The sequence below is a fragment of the Rhincodon typus genome, chromosome 4 (assembly GCF_021869965.1).
Source record: "Rhincodon typus isolate 14 chromosome 4, sRhiTyp1.1, whole genome shotgun sequence".
In the NCBI taxonomy this organism is placed as follows: domain Eukaryota; kingdom Metazoa; phylum Chordata; class Chondrichthyes; order Orectolobiformes; family Rhincodontidae; genus Rhincodon; species Rhincodon typus.
The window spans coordinates 37531915-37552762 of record NC_063335.1 but is presented as its reverse complement, the minus strand read 5'-3'; the positions used below and the strand labels follow the sequence as shown (position 1 = coordinate 37552762).

The following is a 20848-nucleotide window of genomic DNA, read 5'->3' as shown; positions in this document are numbered from 1 at the left end:
ATTCTCCCTGTGACACCTTCAAAAAATCTCCAAAAGATTTAACAAATAATCCTACAAGAGTCTTCATAATACCGAGTCCAGCATTTTCCCTGTTCCTGATGTCAAGTTAATTGGCTTGTAGTTCTCTATCTTCTCTCTCCCTCCTGTTTTGAAGAACACTATTACATTGCTATCTTCCGATCCATGGGGTCTGTTCTAGACTCTGAGGCAGTCTAGATGAACAATACAATGAAACCAGCATCTGTGCAATCACCTTTTGCAAAGCACTATGTTATAGGCCATCAAATCAATATAACTTGACAGCTTTTAATTCTATTATTTTTTTCAACACTTTTCCATGCTAATGTTAATTATTTTAACTTCCTCCTCTCCTTTTGACTTTTGGTTCCCTACTTGTTCTGTTATCGTGTCCTTAGAAAAATATCTATTTAAAATCTCTATAATTTCCTTAGTCATCATATTAAATTCCCCAATTTTTGTTCCTAAGGGACACACATTCACTTTTACCACTCTCTTCCTTTTTTATGTACTTGGAAAAGCTCTTACAATTTGTTTCTATACTTTTTGCCAATTAACTCCAATGCTATTTTATTCCTCTATCAATTTCTTGGGACATCCTTTGTTAATTTATAAAACCCTCCAATCTCTAGACTTTGTACTTTTCTTGACAACATTGTAAATTTATTATAATCTAATGTTATCTTTAACTTCACTGGTTAACCATGATTGTGCCATTTCCCCAGCAGTGTTTTATTTCTTAGAAGAATGTATATTCACTGAGAAATATGAATTGTTTAAATGTTTGTCACTGTGTCGTTATCATATCTTTTAAACTAAGTTAAGTCTATAAGACCATAAGAAATAGGAACGGGGTAGATTGTTTAGCCCCTTGATCCTGCCCTGTCATTCAGTAGGATTATGGCTGATCCCACATTTCTCATGTCCAAATTTCCCAAACTACCTCAGCCAATTCAACCTCCATATTTCTGAACTGAATCTGTTTAAATTTAAAAGCCTAGTTTCAGACTTAACCACATCACTTTTAAACTTGTTATTATATATTATGATCACTCTTCCCCACCCAGACAAACTTTTACCATAATACTAATTAAACATGTGTCATTGCACAAATCTGTTCCCTTCACATTTGTTACAGAAAATTGCCTCTGATGTAATCTGATGAACAGATCCTCCAGTTACTTCTAGTTTTGTTACTTGTCATTGTTGTAACTGTATTATTTTCTGCTATTCTTTATTCACCTTTTTGCACATTTACTGTTCAGTTGAAGGACACAGATAATGGGTGAGATACTGTCCTCTAGGTATTGGTGATCCTATCTTTAGTTTCCAGGCTAGAGTAAATGGGAGCAGTTGCAGATCATTTACTATTGGGGAAGTGATATCACAAATGCAAAACTGCTCTACCTAATATTTGAAGAAATAAGTATTCCACCACAGCTAGAAAACAACCCTGAAACTGATTGCCTGATCATCAATATCTAATGGCTTGTGGGGGCTTTGCTGTGCCACACTGACTGCCACATTTCCTGATATTACAACAGTCATTACACATTAGAATTACTTAATTGACTGTAAACCATTGAGCTGCCTTGAGATTGTCCTAGGCACTGCAAGAATGGAGGTTCTCTCTTTCTTCCATTATAACTTGCTTTTACTGTAGAGAAGTGGCTGGCTGCTAACTCAGACTTTACCATAGTGACACAATTGATGGTCATTACCATTTAATAGTGCAGCAAACTAGCACTTCAGTGCAGCATGAGAAACCTGATTGCTGCGTTGATATGAGAAGACCTCCATATATGACACAGTGTGGGTTTCCTGCCCCAACCTACTGGATGGTAGACTTTGGTAAATAATAGTTGCAATTTTTGATCTCATACATATAATACAGTAGAACTATATGGACAAATCCAATATAAATAACAGGTTTAAAATTATTTCAAGGACAATGGAGTTAATTTCACTCAGCTAGGAAACTGGGGAATGAGATGATAGCTAGTTCAAGGTTTTGTCCTGAAAAATCACAGAGGATAATAGGGAAAGAATGCCAGAGACAGAGAGAGACAATGAGAGAGACAGAGACAGAAAGAACATTTGGAGCTCTAAACTCTGATATATTCTACTAATATTGTTAATTTCATAAAGTGTTATTTATTAATGCTCTTAAATAATCTTTTCCCTGTTTTGTAAAATTAGAAGTCCTTCTTAAGCTCACATTTCCTTGTTTCATAAAATATAAACACTTTTTAGAATCCTTAACCTCCAGTTAAGCCCTGGTCAGTTTAGGAAGAAAAACTTAAGTTTTGCTTTCAAAGGATTAGCATATTCTTTCCTTTTGTGAAAAAAAGTTACAATTATTACTTGTCAGTATTAAATTCATCATATGTTGCATTAGGATGACTAAACTCTTCTGCTAATTTTGCCAATATAAAATGTCCTTTGCTGTCATGACAATACACAAAATATAAATAAAGAAGAAGAAGCCATATGAAAATACTGATCTTGAAAATTAATACAACTCAACATAATTGGATCCCAAGGCTTTTCCCCAGGTTTGTTAGATTGGAAGCAAGAGTACACAGGTCATCTGGTGGAACCATTTTGTAAATTCATGACCATCTCATTCTGCTTTAAAATCATGACTTAATCTGATATGTTGCATGCATGCCACTTGTGTAAGGTTGCCAATTCTCCAGGAATGTCCTGGAGTCTACTGGAAGTGACAGTTAATTTCCTGAACACTGTTCCAAATAAACGTGTAGTAGTTGTAATAAGGTGAACCTTATAGAATATGAGTTCCTTGATTGGGACTGTTAATCTGGTCCAATCAGGGAGCCCTGGCTGACAGATATAAACAGGAGTGTCAGGGGTTCTTTTCACTTTGAAAGCTGGCTCTGAGAGAACTGAAAGAGTGTCAAGGACTCCCCACGTTTAAATAAAAGGTGACTTGGTGGTGGGATACTGGCCTCTGTAAAGTTATTTCAAAACTCAAATGAAGAAAAAAAAATTGGGAAATTCTGAATGTGCAAGTGTGTTTTTATCCTCATTTTCTTTTGAGCATTTGTTTGTTAATTGTAAAAAGGCCATTTGGGCTAAGGTTAGTTATAGGAAGGTCACATATTGAAAACCTCCAGGTAGAAAATGTCCAAACAAAACTGGCAACCCTACAAGTCTGTATTGTGGCTATCAATAAAGCAGTCCAGAGAAAAAAAGAGAATTTGAAGTCTAAATAATGTTGAGTCTTACCTGCATGCAAATATGCCAGATCTGGATTCTCAATATCTGGATGATGCTCCTTGAGATGATTGCGAAATTCCAATGGAGTATTGGTTCCATACTCACACTTTGGGCAGTTGTACATTTGTACTCCCTCATGTTTGCCAGTGTGTAGGATATGCTTGCGGATGTTCTCAGCACAGTTTGACCTAATTTTTTTTCCCCAAAAAAACACTGAATTACTATCAGCACTTTTTAAACTGTAGCCATAGTGTTTTAATTTCCATTTTATAGATGATTCCGCATTTATAATCTTTAATAAAAACAGTCCGTTAAAATGTAAGTATAAACTATAACAATTCAACCGAGAAAATCCAACAGGAAGTGAGAACTGAAGCAAAAGGAGGGAGGGCAATTATTGTATTTAAGTTACCTAAATAACCATCGTGTTGACTATTAGGCTAGTGGTATTGCAACAATTAGGCATGATTAGGTTTGCATATATCATATAGAACCTGAAAGCCTCATAAAAGAGGTCATTAAAGAGTGAATGAAACATTGGCAGTGAAAGTAACAATTTGCACGTCAACATATTCTTCAAGAATAATCATTGGATGTAAAACTATAAAAAGGAGGGCTCCTCTTTTAAGGAGAGAAAAAAAATAGGAAGAGAGTGATTGAATATTTAAACATAGTTCTGCTTCAACCCTACACTCCCATTTTGTTCTCTCACCAGACAATTTCTTCCGTCCAAAATGAGGATGCTGTGTGTCCTGAACCCTTGCTATGATTGCTGTCATAGTCAAACCTCCTTAATGTCTGAACCTCCACCCAGTGGCTAAGTTGGGAACTATACAATGTAGTAAGCAACCTGACATGTCAGGTACTCCCGAGATTCAACCTTAAGAATCTGAAGTCGCAAATACTTGAACTTTTGATCTACTGGGACCATTTCAAAATGTTACTTCATCTACATGCTTTGTTGGAACAACACACTAATTTTCAGATCTAAATGCAAGTTAAATAAATTCAAAAAGACAAGTACATTTTTCAAGATAGATGTTCTTTTTAAAAATGAAAGAAAATACTATTTTAAGTGTTTTAAAAGTAAACAATCAAATATTACATGCTACAATATTTAAGGGTAAAATTTCAACATAAACAGAAGCCTCTGAGACTCCAGCACTTATAAATTCTGTTTCCGTTTTCTAAATCTGAATCATGGAGGAAATACAATAAAATATAAATTTTAAAAAGGTAACAATAAATTAAAATTTCTCTTTCATGGTATTCATGCATAGATGATCAATATAGATATTTTGTGCATCCCTGGAATAATCCTGTATGAAATTGATTAAATTATATTAAGTATCTAATTTTTTATACTTTTGCCTTGTTCCATCTTTTAGTTCTATGTATCTAGTCCTTTGTTAAAAGGGTTCTGAGCCAAATACCCTCCCTCAAATGGTAGAGTATAGTGACATAAACTTGCAGATATGTTGCTGCTCTTACAAGCTTTTTTTCCAGCCATACAAGAAGATAGTTCAACCTCTCCTCCAACCCATCTTTTACTATCACAATAAAAACCAAAATTGCTGTTAAGGCTCAGCAGGTCTGGCAGCATCTATGGAGAGAAATCAGAGTTAACGTTTTGGGTTCAATGACCTTTCCTTAGAATTTCCTCAGTTCATGCTGAGCCTTTCCAGCAAATTTCCGTATTCGTTTCATTATGACAATATTCCCTGTTTCTGTTCCCTTGCACCTGCTGAATTAGCTAAGACTTGCAAAATGTCCCAAAGCAATTCAAAGGGCTGTTACTGAACAAAACTAGAACAAAGCACTGAAAAGAACGGAGATAAAAAAAGACGAAGGAGAGAACTTCAAAGATCATGCATGTGACAGATAACATAGTGTGTATGGAAGAGATGGGAGTGGAAAGGGGTAATTAAATAAATGTTTATATATGTTAATGATTAATGCTTTGTACAGCACCTCTGATGGTACTTCAAAGGCAAATAACATCATTTCTAGAAACCAGAAGTAACAACAAATATTGCTGGAAATCCTCAGTACATCTGGCTTCATGAGCGTTAACTAATATAGAGATAACTGCTGGAAGTTCCAAATTTTTGTAGGCAAAGTTTGGGCATGGACATCTTTAAGGATGCTGCCTCCACCAAAGAGAAAGTCCCCTGGATTAGGTGTCAATCAGGCACTTCAGTGGTGAGGAGCAGGCTTCTCAACCAATTTAGTCCCACGGCTGGTCGGCTGCCTCTAGGCAATACAGGATGGTGTAGTCACAGGGAAGAGGGGTGCCGGGGGGTGGGGTAGAGGTAAGAACAGGGTGGTAGCTGTCAACGGCCACGTCTATGCTACCCATATGTGTCCCCAATTTCCCCTAGACTGGGGCATATAGACCTTCTGCCCCCCACACCAACCCACCAGGCAGACTGCCTCAATTTCCAAGTCCAAAGGTACTTAATCAGGCTGGTGGCAGGTTGAGGTATATAAATAATTGGCTTAATTGATGGTGTATCACAAACCGCAAGGCTACGAAGTGATTTGAATACATGCATGCCAATTTTAAAATTGTTACTCTGCTACAATTTAGGTGTCTGTGTAGGTACATGAGTAGAGAGGTGATAGGTGAATAGAACTTGGTGCGAGCTAGATGTCAGGCATCAGAATTTTGGGTAAGTTAGATTTAGAGAATAAATGGACCATGCCTAATTAATGGCAATACCTGAAAAACATTGGAAGGAAAGGAAAATGCAAAATTTGGCTTTTATGAAATCCAAGACAGTGCAGGAGTTGAAGCTTACCCCTGAAACATAAATCACACTCACTGCAATGCAAAGTAATCAAGGTATTGTGATTAATTCTAGACACCAGACTGTAGGAAGGATACAGCCTTCCAGGGATTGCAGGTAGATTTAACAGAAGCCTCCTAGGGTTAGATTATGAGAAGAAATTACACAAATTAGAGCTATATTCTCTGTAATTTAGAACGTTAAGGAATGATTTGATAAAATTTCCTCAGATGTTAAGGGGAACAGATGGGGTAGATAGAGAGAAACTTCTAGCAATAGGGGGCAATGACTAAAAATTAGAGCCCGACTTTTCAGGAGTGAAATTAGGGAACAGTTCCACAAAGGTTGGCAGGAATTTGGAACTCCTTTCTACAAATGACAAACAATGCTAGATCCATTATAAATTTTTTTGCCTGAAGTTGATAGATTTCTATTGCCCAAAGGTATTAAGGCATGTGGTGCAGAGGTGGATATGTGGAGTTAGGTTGCAGGTCAGCCACAATTTCACCAAATGATGGAAAAGGTTCAAGGGCTAAATGGCCTCCTCTTGCTCCCATAATAAGAGGCAATTTCATATCTATTATTGATCTCTTTTTGTTGATCTATATGAAAAATCTGCCACACCTATACTTTCATATATACTAGCATGTTAAAGGTATACAATGATAAACTGCACTTGTGTTTGAAAAAAAAGTGCACTTGGAAGAGTGGATAATCTTGTTATCTTGCATTCCCAAAAACAGAAAGAGATAAACTGCTGCTGCCTTCATTACCTAAAACAGCAACTTGATAACTGTAAGAGAGGACGAAGGTCAGCAAAGGTGATGCTGCAGCTTGAACTGGAAGCAAAGCACAGACACTCTCCTTAGCAACATTATAAGCTGCATGAGAGTAGCCCACTGGGAACTTTACAGCTTCAGTCTTCAGTAAGATATTCTAGTTGGAAAGGACTGTAAGAAAGCTTACTCAGCTTCTTTCTCATCAGAAATAAAATGAGTTTTAAAAAATGGTTGATTTTCATTCATGCTCAGAGACCTTGAATACAGCAGCCTGTGGCAGATTGGTAATGCAGAACAGTAAGTAGATTAGTAAAATAAAGACACACTAAAATGGATTCAGACGATGAAATAGGAGAAAAACAGTATTAAAATGACAATATAAGTACAAAACAAAACAAAATCTCATGAATGTAAACATTGAATGTAACCACTAGAAACATAGCAGACATAAAAAATAGCACAACTGGATTCCATGGCTCATTTCACCCAGTAAACTATCATATGGTAGTTGATTTTGCTCGAAATTCACAAAACAAATTGGGGCAATATTGTCAGCTGCACTAGTTCAACCTAATAAGAAATATATCCATAATGTACAGACTGGCAGGAAAACAAATTGATCTTATGATTTGTAAAACACATAGGATGCAAATTATGAACCTGGAAGATGCAAAAGCATTATTTCCTGATACGCCATTGGAATTAACATGATAGTAAAATTGCTTTGTGCCTTCATTGTGATTTTTTTAAAACTCTTGAAGCATTGATTGGTTTGTGGCCAGCTTGTAATCAGTATTTTTCTTTTATCTTAGGGTAGTCTTTCGTATAATCTCTGCTAAAACATATGCATACATCTACAGAAATCCAGAAAAGAACAACTTCATAATTTTTAGAAAGGATTCTGTGGAATGATTGCAAAGAAATAAAAGAGGCTACCTGACTTTCTGAAATACAGCTTAATAATACATGGCTGCTTCACAAAAATCAAATGCAGCCATTTAAAAACGTCCCATACAGTTTCAGAAACTTGCACAATGCTCATCTTTTGTCCCTTGGCCTTCGTACAAATGTCTTTTTTTCAAACAGATTGTACAACGTTCCCAACAGACATTTCCCCATTTCTATTCTCTTCAACTCCTGTGAGCCCTTGTTCTGTGTGATAAGGAAATCTCCTTGGGGATCTGAGCTGTGTAGTTTTTGCACCACGAGTGACAAGGACTCGACTTGAATAACTGCTGTACGCAGGTTGTAATTATGTCAGCCATAGTGTTGAACAAGGGGGCTGATTAATGTGAGCCTCTGCCCAGGGATAGTCCCATCAAAACCTTACTACAGGACAGCACTAGGGATGGATTAAGGTGGAAAGAGGGAAAAAAAAAAGAAAAATACAGTACCTATGTGATAGATGAACTGCTGCAACAGTCTTCAGGCAGATGTTCATGGACAACATAACATACAATTACTAGTCCTCATCACCTTGGCATGAAATAAAAACAGGCTACTGCCCATGTGAGCAAAAGCAATATTAATTTTCACTATACAGCAACAACTCCCCTGGCACGTCAAGCAACTAGCATTCCTTGACTATTTGGGGCAACGTACTCGTAACAGTCAAAATTTAAGAATCAATATAATGAATTCTGATCTTGTTGATAATTTTGATTTTGAATGCAGCCAAGGTAGATTATATTTTGGTTTCTTTAGGAATGATAGATTACTGAAGAGGAAAAAATTGGTAACATTACACAAAGCAGCAGCTGAGAATAATAACAGTTTTAACATAAATCACAGTGGGGCAATCAGCCAGGCACATCACTCCCAACCAACCAATCCCACACTCAAATACTGATGAATGTGAAATGCCATCTAGTGGGAAGAAAGTCCACAAAGTGTCTCCAAAATATGTTCCAATTATAACTGAGAGGATGTGGTTGACCTAAGTGCTATTATTTTTAAAATATGGCTGTGGAGATGCTACTAGACGATTAACCAACATCCATTGGTTAAAATGCAGCCAACACATCAACTTCATGTTACTGCTCATTACAATGATGGCACTATGCAATCAGCACTGACCACACCGTTCACTTGCAGTATGTACTAGCAATAGGCCAAAAGCGGTAACTTCTGAGCACCACTTAAATTTAGCCTGCTCCTCTTAAAGATGCATATTGTGTCCAGTTCAGGCAGTCATGCATAATTAAGAAACAGTAAAGAATGGAAGAACAGGGGAGAGAGCAGACAACAGGATCTTTGTATGTTGCACTGGAGGCATAGTGGAAGAGTTGTCCTTTATCCAAAGGAGGGAAGAAGATTCTGCAGACACATGCCCAAAAGGCAGTGCAGCAGATAGCCATCAAGGTTAATATCAAGAGTCCAGCTTTGAGAAGGTGGGGTCAATACTACAACAATCTGCGATCAAAACTAGCAAATGCATCCTCAAATATCAGATCATACCACTGTACTGCTAGATGTAGACACTCTTTACTTTCATACATATAATATCCTCCTGCCAACAATTTCTATCAATCATGATTCATAACTAACATCAATTCTACCACACCCTCACCCCACAGCCTGCACACGCTGACAGCTATAAGGCAATGGTAGTCACATGATTGAGACAGATTGCATGAAACTGACACATTCACATGTCTCTTGGAGGAAAGGGAGCACACAATCAGAGACAGCAGGAGCTAACTAGTGGTGTGCTCACTGTCCTGAGTCCTATGGAGGAGTCAGTACTGACCATTACAGAATGATCAACTGCTAACCCCATTGCCAGTGGTGAGGTTGAAGGTTACACCCTCATACCTAATCCTCATCCTTACATTTTTAGAGGGGACAGTGACATAGTGGTAATGTCACTGGACTAGTAATGAAGAGGCCCATTTGACACAGGCTGAAATTTCATCATGGCATGGTGAAAGTTACACTTAGTTCATAAAATTTGGAATATAAAGCTAACCTGGGAAATGGTGGCCATAAAATAATCATTTATTGTCATAAAACCAGTCTAGCACACCCAGTTTTTAGGAAGGAAATCTGTTATCCTCAACCTGGTCTAGCCTACATTTCACCCCAAACCCATAGTAATGTGGTTGACTGTCAACTTCCCTCTGAAATGAGCTAGCAAGCAGGTCAGTTTAAGCCCAGTTAGAAATGGGAAACAAACACTGGCCTTGCCAACTTATGAAATAATTTTTAAAAATCCTACTTTCCCTGCTACAGATGGTGTAAACATCCATCTTTTAATTTCTCTCACTTCCCACACCACAACTGGGCCCTTAGGCCTTTCTCTTTCCAGACATGCAAGTGCAACCTGGCCAAACTGGAAGAACAGCAAGAAGACAGTGATGATGGAGACACAGTCTGTCATTCATTCTAATACTTACAGCCAGCAACTTAGATACTGAAAACTACATGTAATTTAGAGGCATGTGGTGAAATATGGATATGACCGGCTGGACAGGGACAAATTGATGCAGGAAGCTGGGAGAATGTCAATGAAACAGGTTACAAGAGAAAGCTGATGGGTAGGGACAATTAAAATTGGTGCACAGGGAAGCAATTTTCCTATTAAGCTGAGCTGAAAGAAATTTACAGTTTGAGGGCCATCATTGTAATTCTCTTTTTCCAGCTTAAGTACCCCACATTATTTTTATAATAACTAAGCCCGTGCAAGCAAGGCATAGCACAAATTTAACACCTTCTCTACTTTTCAATTAAATAAATTCTAGGGCTTAATTTGCAATTTTTCAAAAAGCGTCTAGGTAAGCTGCAGTGCTACTTTTAATGTTTTGTGTATTTGCACTCCCAGATCCATTCTTTTCTATCCTACTTAAATTCTTATTTTCCATGAAATATGTGATTTCCTTACTTTTTCTACCAAAATATAATGTCTCACATTTACCTGTGTTGAAATTAATTTGTCATTTAAGTCTCTTCTAGAAGTTCATTCCCGGCTGCTTTGTGTTAATACTTGATGAATTAAAAGTCTGAAATATTTCTCCTGACTACCTCACTTACTGCTGATCTGCAGACAAGGCAGCTCATTGAACTTTTCCTACCAAATTAATTGAAGTAGTTGCATAACATAATTCATCACATCAGTATTGCCATCCACTTCAGAACAGTAATATGGCTGGGGCAGGGAAACATACAAAAATTTATCTGAGTTCCGTCTTTGTATGATGAAACAGAAAGGTCAAAGATTTTCCAGAATAGGCTGTAGCACTTTTCACGAGAAAACAGACACCAGACAGATAACCCAATACAGCTCTTTAAATTTATACAGGTAAACATAGACAAAGCGCTTCAACTTGTGGGCAGATGGAAACTGCAGGCTGTCAATATAACATAATCACTAATAAATTCAATAGGAAATTTACAAGAAACCTCTTTACCCAAAGAGGGGTGAGAATGTGGAACTCACTATTTCATTACTACTTCTAATCTTGTAACCTGTTCCACTGAAGTTCTCTCAGCCTTCTGCATCAACACTAAATTTGGGAGTAGTTGGGTATATAGTACCGATGCATTTAAGGATATATCTAGATAGACAATGGAGAAGAAAGGAAGACAGTAATAGGCTTAGATAAAGAAAGACAGCAAGCATATCAAGCAGAGCATAAATGCTGGACTGGCTGGACTATTTTTGTGCTTTACATTCTATGTAAGATCTTAAAAATGTGCAAAAATTTATAGTAATTAAATTCTCCTATTTACATGATCAACTTTAATCATATTATTCAAATCAACCTAAAATTAAACATTTATTGGTGTGGAAGAAAACAAGCAAACAGAAAAGGAAATTAAAAACAAAACTTCATTCATTTAAATTGATGTCATGAGTTGCATCTTTTGATTTATTAATACATCAAGAGTTCTTGTGTGCTACAGTAGGCAATATGCCAGAAGCATTTTGGAATTTGACAAGACATGGACAATGAAAATGTGTGGTGTTATATCAAGAATAGACTTTTTTGGCATATTATCTCTAGTAAAATGATCTGAAATGTACCGTTCTTATGTGCAAATAATAGGCAAAGATGTCAGGAGGTGAAAGAAGATAGACAGCTGTGTGGGTGTCTGAGAGAGGCAATGGCTTAGTGGCACAGCCAAGCACATAATCGGGTAAACTGGACATGGTTTGTATAGCAGCAACAGATAAGGCTGGAGAGGACTAATTTTTGTTTAATTGTGTCCTTTTGATGGGGGTAACACTGACAATGCAGCATTTATTGCCTAACCCAAGATACCAATGGTGTTTAAGAAATAAACATGCCATTTGATGCCATGTACGGATTGAGAACCTCTGCCCCCTATCTATGAAGGAACCAGGTGGTATTTTGTAAACTTTTATTTACATTAGCTCATTGCACACTCGCTGCTATGTCAGATAGTCATGGGTTCAAGATTCACTCTAGTCAGGCCTTCTCAAGACAGCCCTGAAGACTGTCAATATAACAATTGCTATTAAATTCAATAGAAAATTCAGAAGAAACATCTTTACCCAAACAGTGATAAGAACGTGGAACTCACTGTTACAGAGAGTAGTTGAGGCGCATAATGTGTGTCAGAAGTCTAGTCTTTCAGATGAGATATTCATCTAGGACCCATTTCCTCTCTGGTTAAAGATCCACTATTTCAAACATGACAGGGCAGTTCAGTTCCATCTCCTGGCCAATGTTTATCACTCTGTCAGCATTACTGAAAAAAAATCCAGTTGATCTGGCCATTATCACATTGCTGTTTGTGGTAGCTTGCTGTGCACAAATTGCCTGCCATGTTTCCTACAATATAGCAATGCCTACACTTAAAAGGTTTAATGAAAAGTGCTTTGCAACATCCTTGAGCGATGAAAGACACAACATAACAGAAGCCTCTTTTTCATTTTTTAAAATATTAATTTATGGAACATGGGCGTAACTGCTAAGTCAGAATTTAATGCTTAGAAAAGTCAATGACATTGTTGTCAGTTTGGAGTCACATGTAGGCCAGACTATTTAATAATTGCAGATTTCCTCCCTTAAAGGACATTAGTGAACCAGATAGGATTTTATAACAATGGACAATGGTTACATGGTCACCATTAGGCTAACTCTTAACTTTATTCAATTCAAATTCCACCATCTGCCACGGTGGGTTTGAATATATACCCTCAGAACATGAGACAGGTGTTCATGAGTCTAATCCAACGACAATGCCATCATGTCACCATCTCCTCCTAGTACGGAGTTCCACATTCCATGGTCTTCTTTCAAATGACTAGATTTGCAGAATTAAATTTTTCATGAAAATTGAACTCCAACCTCTTATTAAGTATCTTAATATTAAAATCTAAGCTTTCACATTCAATGACTTCAAAAGCAATAAGTATAGGTTTTGATTTGCAAACATTCCAGGGTCAAATCCCTTTAAAAATTATTCCATAGGATTTGGGCTTCATGGCAACACCAAAATTTATTGCTCTCGAGAAAATAGCGACCCTTTAGAACTGAGGTGAGGAGGAATTTCTTCAGCAAGAGGGTGGTGACTCTGTGAAACTCATTACCAAAGAAGGCTGTGGAAGCCAAGTGATCGACTGTAATTAAGACAGAGATAGATAGGTTCTTGATTAGTGAGGGATCAAGAGCTGCAGGAGAAGTCAGGAGAATGGGGCTGAGAAACATGTCAGCCACAATTGAATGGTGAAGTAGACTTGATGGGCTGAATGGCCTAACTCTGCTCTCACATGTTACGGTAATAAGCCACCTTCCTGGACTGCTGCAATCCATCTGATGTAAATACATTAACAGTGCTGTTAGGAAGGGAGTTCCAGTATTTTGCCCAGCAATGGTGAATGAATGGTGCTATAGTTCGATGAGGTTTGGGAGGAGAAGTTGCAAGTTCTGATGTTCTCAGGAATCTGTGGGCTCTTGTCCTTCTTGGTGGCAGAGGTCAGTTGAAACAGCCTTGGTGAGTTGCTGAGCATTCAAATATTAGGAGATGGAGTCATGTACATCTAAGATATTGAGCTCATGGTAAGCTCAGAGGGCTTAGCAGATCTTAAGTCTTTCAGAAATTACTACCCAATGTGCAGATTCTTATAAGCTGGTTCCAACAGAGGAAACATGAAGAGAAAAACAGAACATAGTAAAATTATCCAAGATTAAACATTTACCCCCATTTTGCACTTAAATTAGCATGAAAAGTGGTTGAGCAAGTAGAAGTTGCATAACACTTCAAAACCAAACCTTGTGACATTTCTAATTTCCATACTAGCCATTTTCCTGACTAACAATCGCTACAATTTATCTGGATGAGATTGTCAGTTTATAGTTGCAGTTTTGTGCTGTGGTTCAATGCTCATTGGAAACTGAAATCATTTTTTCACAAAGTGGGAACACCATTTCGACGAGCACAGTGAAAAGAAATCGGTTTGTTGTATGGAATTCTGCAAAGAATTTTCTTTAGAAACACAAGTCCAAAACCGTCAACTAGCTTCTGAAAAAAAACAAACAAATCACATTTAGACTGACCATTTTGAAGTTAAGCTGTGGTTACCTTGCTAAATTTTGGGGGAAGTTGCTTTGATTGCTATGGCATTTATCCTGTATGCTGTGTCCTAGTGGGTAGTACCGGTGCCTGAAAGTTCTGAAATTTAAGTAGAGAAATCTAGGCTAACACTCCAATGCAGTATACAGAGTGTGCTGCACCGGCCGAATTGCTACCTTTCAGATGAAATATAAAATCTGCCCTCTCAGGTGCACGCAGAAGATCGCATGGTTCAATCTGAAAGAAGAGCAGGCTGTATCCCTGATATCCTGGTCAATATTTATCCCTCAACCAACATTCAATAAAAACAGATTGTCTGGTCATTATCTCAGTCCAATTTGTGACAACATGATATATACAATCTGTCTGTTGTGTTTTCTACAACAATGGTGACACTTCAAAAGTACTACATTGGCTGTTGAACTTGTCTGGCACAGATTGTGCAAGGTGTTGTATAAGGGTGTAAGTGTCTTAAAGCGTTCATATTGAAGAGTGCCTTAAGCACCACTCACAATGTGATGCCATGCAGATTTGGAGGGAGAACAATTTAGAATCTCTAATGAGTAAGACCTACCATCCAGGCCCTCCTCAAGTCTATGTGACAATGCCCATCACATCAGTGTAACTTTTACTTAGTTGCTCACTGTATCTTATTTTGGACAAGAGCTTCTTTTCATTCGATTAGAAAGTGGATTTTTTCTATTCACAGCAGACCAAATTGCCCTGCAAACTCCTATCCAAAAAAGGAATGGTGGCAACGAACCTACCCCATGGTCAGCAATATGACAGACAGCCTCATAAAACAGAATTGCCTGCAGTGAGAACTGTTCATATGATATGCAACAGTGTAAATTCATTTAGCTGCTTCATAACGTTGTTGGGAGTAGTGAAAGTTTGAAGATTTCTTCAGACAAGGCTGAAAGAATCTTGCTCATGCAGACAGTTAGCAGCAGAAAGAGATAAACATTGAAGATGCTTTCAGAAGAGAACCTCATGGCAAGATTCAACAAGCTAGAATCTACTGCCAATGGAAAACACATTTGAGACCTAGTAAGAAATATACTGCACAAGCAGAATTAGGACCTGCTTGGATTTGGAGTCTCAGTCATTCCTACAGATCACATTAAAAAAATCACTGAAGAACTGCGGATGCTGGAAATCTGATACAAAAACAGAAATTAAGGGAGAAACTCAGCTGGCCTGGCAGCATCTGTGGAGAGAAACCAGAGTTAACGTTTCGGGTTCTGTGACCCTTCTTACAGCTTGCATCGGGTCCTGGTGATTCGAAGGAGTCCCCAGTTGGAGTTTGGCTGGATAGTGAATAGACATCAGAAGATCTGTGAGTAAAGTTGAAATCCTTACTGGCCAAGGGAAAACTTTTAAAAATGGCACAGAATACAGGCTGGAAATACTAAAAGTGAAGGGAAGTACTTACAACTCATATTGAACATCATGGGCAGACACCACAAGGCACGGCTGGGAAGGGAAATCAAGAGCTACACTTGCAATTCAAAATGAGGGTGCTCACCCCACGACATTGCAAGAATGAAGGCAGAATTTAATAAATAAAAGGACACATTCAAAGCTGAAACAGATACCGGCTAACCAAAGAAAAGTTAGAGGTCCTTATAAGGCTGCAGAAAAGACAGGAGATCCATTGTTAAAATAATAGAACAGGTAGGAAGCATTTATTGTACAATAGACATTGAGTATCATTAAGCAAAAAAATGGTGAAGAAAATTATTAGCATCACAGACAGGAGGAATCTGCCAGAAAAGAAAGGCCATGAAAGCAGAAATCATTATTAAATGCATAGGCAGCAGGATACATTCAGTAAAGCAGCTAAGTGGGAATCATTTATTTAGGCCACAAATAACAAAATTAAACTCATAAAATTTGCAAACAGCGTTGCCACTACTGCAAAATTAAAAGACTTTTTAAGCAAAGAAAATAAATGATCACATTAGAAGACACGGTATCAGAAATAATATTGCCAGGAAAATTTGGTTTTAGAAATTGGCCAAATAAAACACAAGCGTTGGATATCTTGGATAAAACAAATTTTAAAATACTGAATTACTTCCAAATTAGATAATAAGTGAGAATCTGAACACTTCCATATACAATTGAGAGTGTAGCTATTGATGTTATGACTTGCCAAAATGCACAAGAATCAACAGAGACTTTTGAAGACGTACTGAAAGCCTTTGACAATTACTTTGACCTCAAAGAAATAACATTTTTTGAAAAGAATGATTTAACAGACAAGTCAAGTGCAGAAATCCTTAGATAATTTTATTAAACCTGTACAGATTAGTAGACAACTGCAACAGTGGTGACTTAAAGTCAGACTTCATAAAAGGCAGAATTGTTATTAGAATTGCTGCTGAGTTTTTGACAGATTTATCATAGTCAAAAGAAGATTTGGCTCTAGGAGGAACCGTTCAGATGGTTTGCGAAGTTGAAGTCCAGAAGCAGCACAGATCAATCCTAAAAGAAAGAAGATCAAACTTATTGCAGGAGATCAGCAGAGCCTGTTTCTTCAGTTTGTAAGGCACAAAACCACAAAAGACACACGCGAGAAACTAGTACAGTGAGTAGTCCAGACAACAGATACTAAAGATTATTGCCAGTGCTGAGGAGCAAGGAAACCTAGCAGGTACAGTCAGTCTTGATACAAGGCTAAATGTCAGTATATTAATGGATAGTGAACCATGGTTGAAAATGCATTGTCGACAGCCAACAATAGCACACAAGCTTAAACGTATGGTCCAAGCAAGTCTCCAAAATTTGGGGCATCAGACAATAGAAAACTTAAACATACTTCACAACTAAGAATTCTTACTCGAGTACGAATGTATTTCTTGACCTCAGTCTTCTTCAAATGGTGGAAACAGTCAAACCAGTTATGGTTAAAATAAAAAGACAGATACAGGAACAGCCAGTCATGGAACAATAAGTCAAAGAACAACAGAACAACATTTCATAGGGGTCCCTGAATGCAAGATAAACTAAAACAAAAGGTAGAATCCATTAATATTAGCAACACTGATATAAGAAATTTGTTTCATGCTGTAAAGAAGATGGATAATACAGGTTTTGCAGAAATGTTTTCCACTGTGATTGACACTGAATAGAGTGCAGACTTCAACGGTCAACAAGGATTGGAAGCAAACAATGCAAACCAGAAAGCCAAGCATATCACACTTGAGCTTTTATGCAACTCCAATAGAGGTGATACAGAGTGTAACATCAATTGATGTACAAATAATAATGACAGAATTAAGTCTGATGAAAGATACTGAGATGATTCAGAAGCGGCAATTTCAAACATGGAATTTCATTTCCTCATCTTCCTACAAAGAATCCTCAGCAACAGTGACAGAGATGATGCCAAGTGAGAAACATTCACACATGTATAGACACTGCTAATAGGAGGCCAGAAGTTGAAACTTTTCTTGCATTCATCAAGAGTAAGAGACTTGAAGAAAAGGCCACCAATTTAGACATCATGAGAAGCAAATGCCATGCTCATTGGTTGGGTCATTGTTGGCATGGAGATGCAGCAGGAACATTTAACTGTCAATCTTGCTTCTCAGACCAGGCAGATAAGAATCTGATTGGTCAGGGTGCTGCCACAGAGATGCAAAAGAGATTAGCTGTCTTCATTACCACTGAAAAAATATGAAATTGATGTACAAATTTGCTTTTCCTACATACAACAGGGTCCTGCATGTTAATATATGTAGCATCACCCCACAAACCTGACTAATTGATGTAATTCTTAGGCTAGTCCAGATTATTTATTAAATGTTGACCCAGAGCAGAATCACATCTAATTTTGGACAAAGTGTTTTTAGGCTTGCAAGCACAAGCTGGTTAAGCATGATCAGCATGCTGTTCACTGCAAATCGTCAACGGGATGTCTTGTTTGATACAGCCCACATACTGGGCATGACATGAGCACTGAAACTCATACAGAACATTAATCATTTGTATGCTAGGCAAACATCATTTTGATTTGATGGCAGCACCCTGTTAGTGGAAAGAACTACTAGTGGGTTTATTACAAAGGAATAGTGTGACACTGTTAGCTTCACCTGTTGTTCAAACTTTTGAGACAACTTCTGATAATCTGAGATAGACTGGGCACATTCAGGGCCAAAAGTAGTAGATATAGCTCCATTCATGAGTTTGTATGATATATAGCAGGTGATAATTTGATCAGGATAGCCAATCTCACACAAGGCAGTTTTAATACACCCTATCTCAGCATCAAGTTTATATGGTGAGCAGATGGCTAGGACCCTATTCATGAGGCCATCAAAAGTGATCAGCAAACATAGGGTTTTGGTCATAGTAGAGAACTCAACTAATACATTGATGAAAGGGAACTTGTTTGATTGCTCCATTTCAATGGCAAGTTAGAGTGCAGAACAAAGTTTATTTAGCTGTGTAAAGAAATTCTTTGATGCAGCTGTGGATTCAAAAACTAGAAATGTATCATCTACATATCAAAGAATGGGGGGGGCATTGGGAGTTTTGCAGTCAAGCCATCAAAAATGTACTTTGCATTGTGACTAAAAAAGATATTAACAACAGCTGTGCCTAGAGGAATGCAATGGCAATGCCATCTAATGGGTGTACATGATGTCATAAAAATTGAAAATGTACGAGTTGCGAAGTTCATGAGTTCGATAAAGTTAGATTCAGATAGACACTGGTGACATCTCAACTTTGCCATGACATAGTGACAATGTGCAAATGGCTTTCTAGAGTGCTATATTGGTAAATAAGCTAGCAATATCAAAGGAGCACATGAAAACACTTTTTCTCTCAGTATGTCAGTCTTACATGATTTTCACAAAAGGAATCCTTCAGTGCACACAGAAAAGTTGTTTAAAATTGGTTTCAACAGTTAACTCAACCTTGTGGCCAATTCATGTTGTGCGCAGCCAGTCATAAACAAAATTGGGCTCAAAAGAGATCACTTTTTTCTGTAGCGCTGGATGAACACAGCAGGCCAAGCAGCATCAGAACAGCAGGAAAGCTGACGTTTCGGGTCCAGACCCTTCTTCAGGCTTGGCCTGCTGTGTTCATTCAGCTCTACACCTTGTTATCTCAGATTCTCCAGCATCGGCAGTTCCTACTATCTCTGTATCACTTTTCTGTGTCTTGGGTAAACCAGAAATGTGTGAACAAGGTGAGCCATGAAGACAAATCCTATCACGTATATTACCAGGCTAATTACAACCTTTATGGAAGTCTAAAAAGCACCTCTGCAACTTGCCAGAGTGTTGTGTGGTCCTATGTAATGGCAGGTCCGATAATGATGAACATGAAAACATCCTCGGGCAACGTGGATTTTGTTGTTGCAGGCAGATTTGTTGAATATCATTATTCCACCCTCCTTTGTTGTAATTTACATATACTGATACCAGCGTTTGCTTTGAAACTATGCAACATGACCGGACACTCACATTGCAGATGAAAATCTGACAAGTCATTAGGTGTTTCACATATGCATGTACCAGATCTGCTAGGCATGCATTCTGGGCCTCCAACATCCTTAATGAATACTTTGTTATGGTGAAATAGCTGGTAATGAAGGAGATGGTATTCAGCAGAGTGAGAACAACTTCAAAGTTTTCAGAGAGCGCAGGCTTGGAGAGATTTATCACATGTTTGGCAGCATCCTTAATTGTGCTACTACACTACTTATGTTTAGCTAAGTTTATTTTGCAGGTGTTTTTCAAGCCAGCATTGCCTTTGATGCAGTTATCTATGAAGGCAAGGAAAGAAACATGCACACTTCAGACCAAGCATTGAATACAGCATAATAGATTACTAACCCAGCTATCAAACTGTTCTATCTCATCTTGCATAAAAGCAAATTCAATCATGGAAAAGTTTCATTGCATCAATACACTGTGAAATGAACAGTGGCAAGACTTGGGGTCCAATGCACTTTCAGCCAAACTCAACAGTTTACTGGGAGTTTAACTTCCCTGAGAGTCTAACTCTGTTGTTGTAATCCCTAATTTTGTCTTTAAAAATGTGTAATATTAATAATAGGAAAAAAAGCTTGGGAAAAAAGAACATGAGTCTAAGTGTCTGAAGGTGTTAAAACAGAGTAGTGCCTTAAGTATCACCCACTATGATGAGATTGTATAGAATTAATGAGAGAACAGCTTAGAATCTCAAAGGATCAAATTCTAGGTCCTTGAATAATGTTTATCAAAACAGGGTAACTTGCACTGAGTTGCTAAAATACAATAAGTTGCACATGGTTTAAGATAACAGCCTCTTCTCATTAGGCGAGAAAGTGTCTTTCCTCTACCACATCAGTCCAAGTGGGTTCTGTAGATTACTACCCTAAAAGAGGCTGGTGACAGCAACCATAGTGAGTGATTGTGCAGGCAAACTCACACAAGATGCAATATAAATATGAATATTTTTAAGTGTTACAGTTCTGAAAAATGC

General features: G+C 37.7%; 1 protein-coding gene across 1 annotated transcript in view; it reads right to left on the bottom strand.

Moving 5' to 3' along the window:
• The window catches only part of LOC109926832 (zinc finger protein 407), a 149237-nt gene that overhangs the window by 111319 nt on the left and 17070 nt on the right, over window positions 1-20848 (bottom strand). Inside the window, exon 3 of the mRNA XM_048595996.1 lies at window positions 3268-3446. Within this exon, the coding sequence (XP_048451953.1) occupies window positions 3268-3382 (115 nt within the window). The 5' untranslated portion in view covers window positions 3383-3446. The remainder of the gene's footprint in view (window positions 1-3267; window positions 3447-20848) is intronic.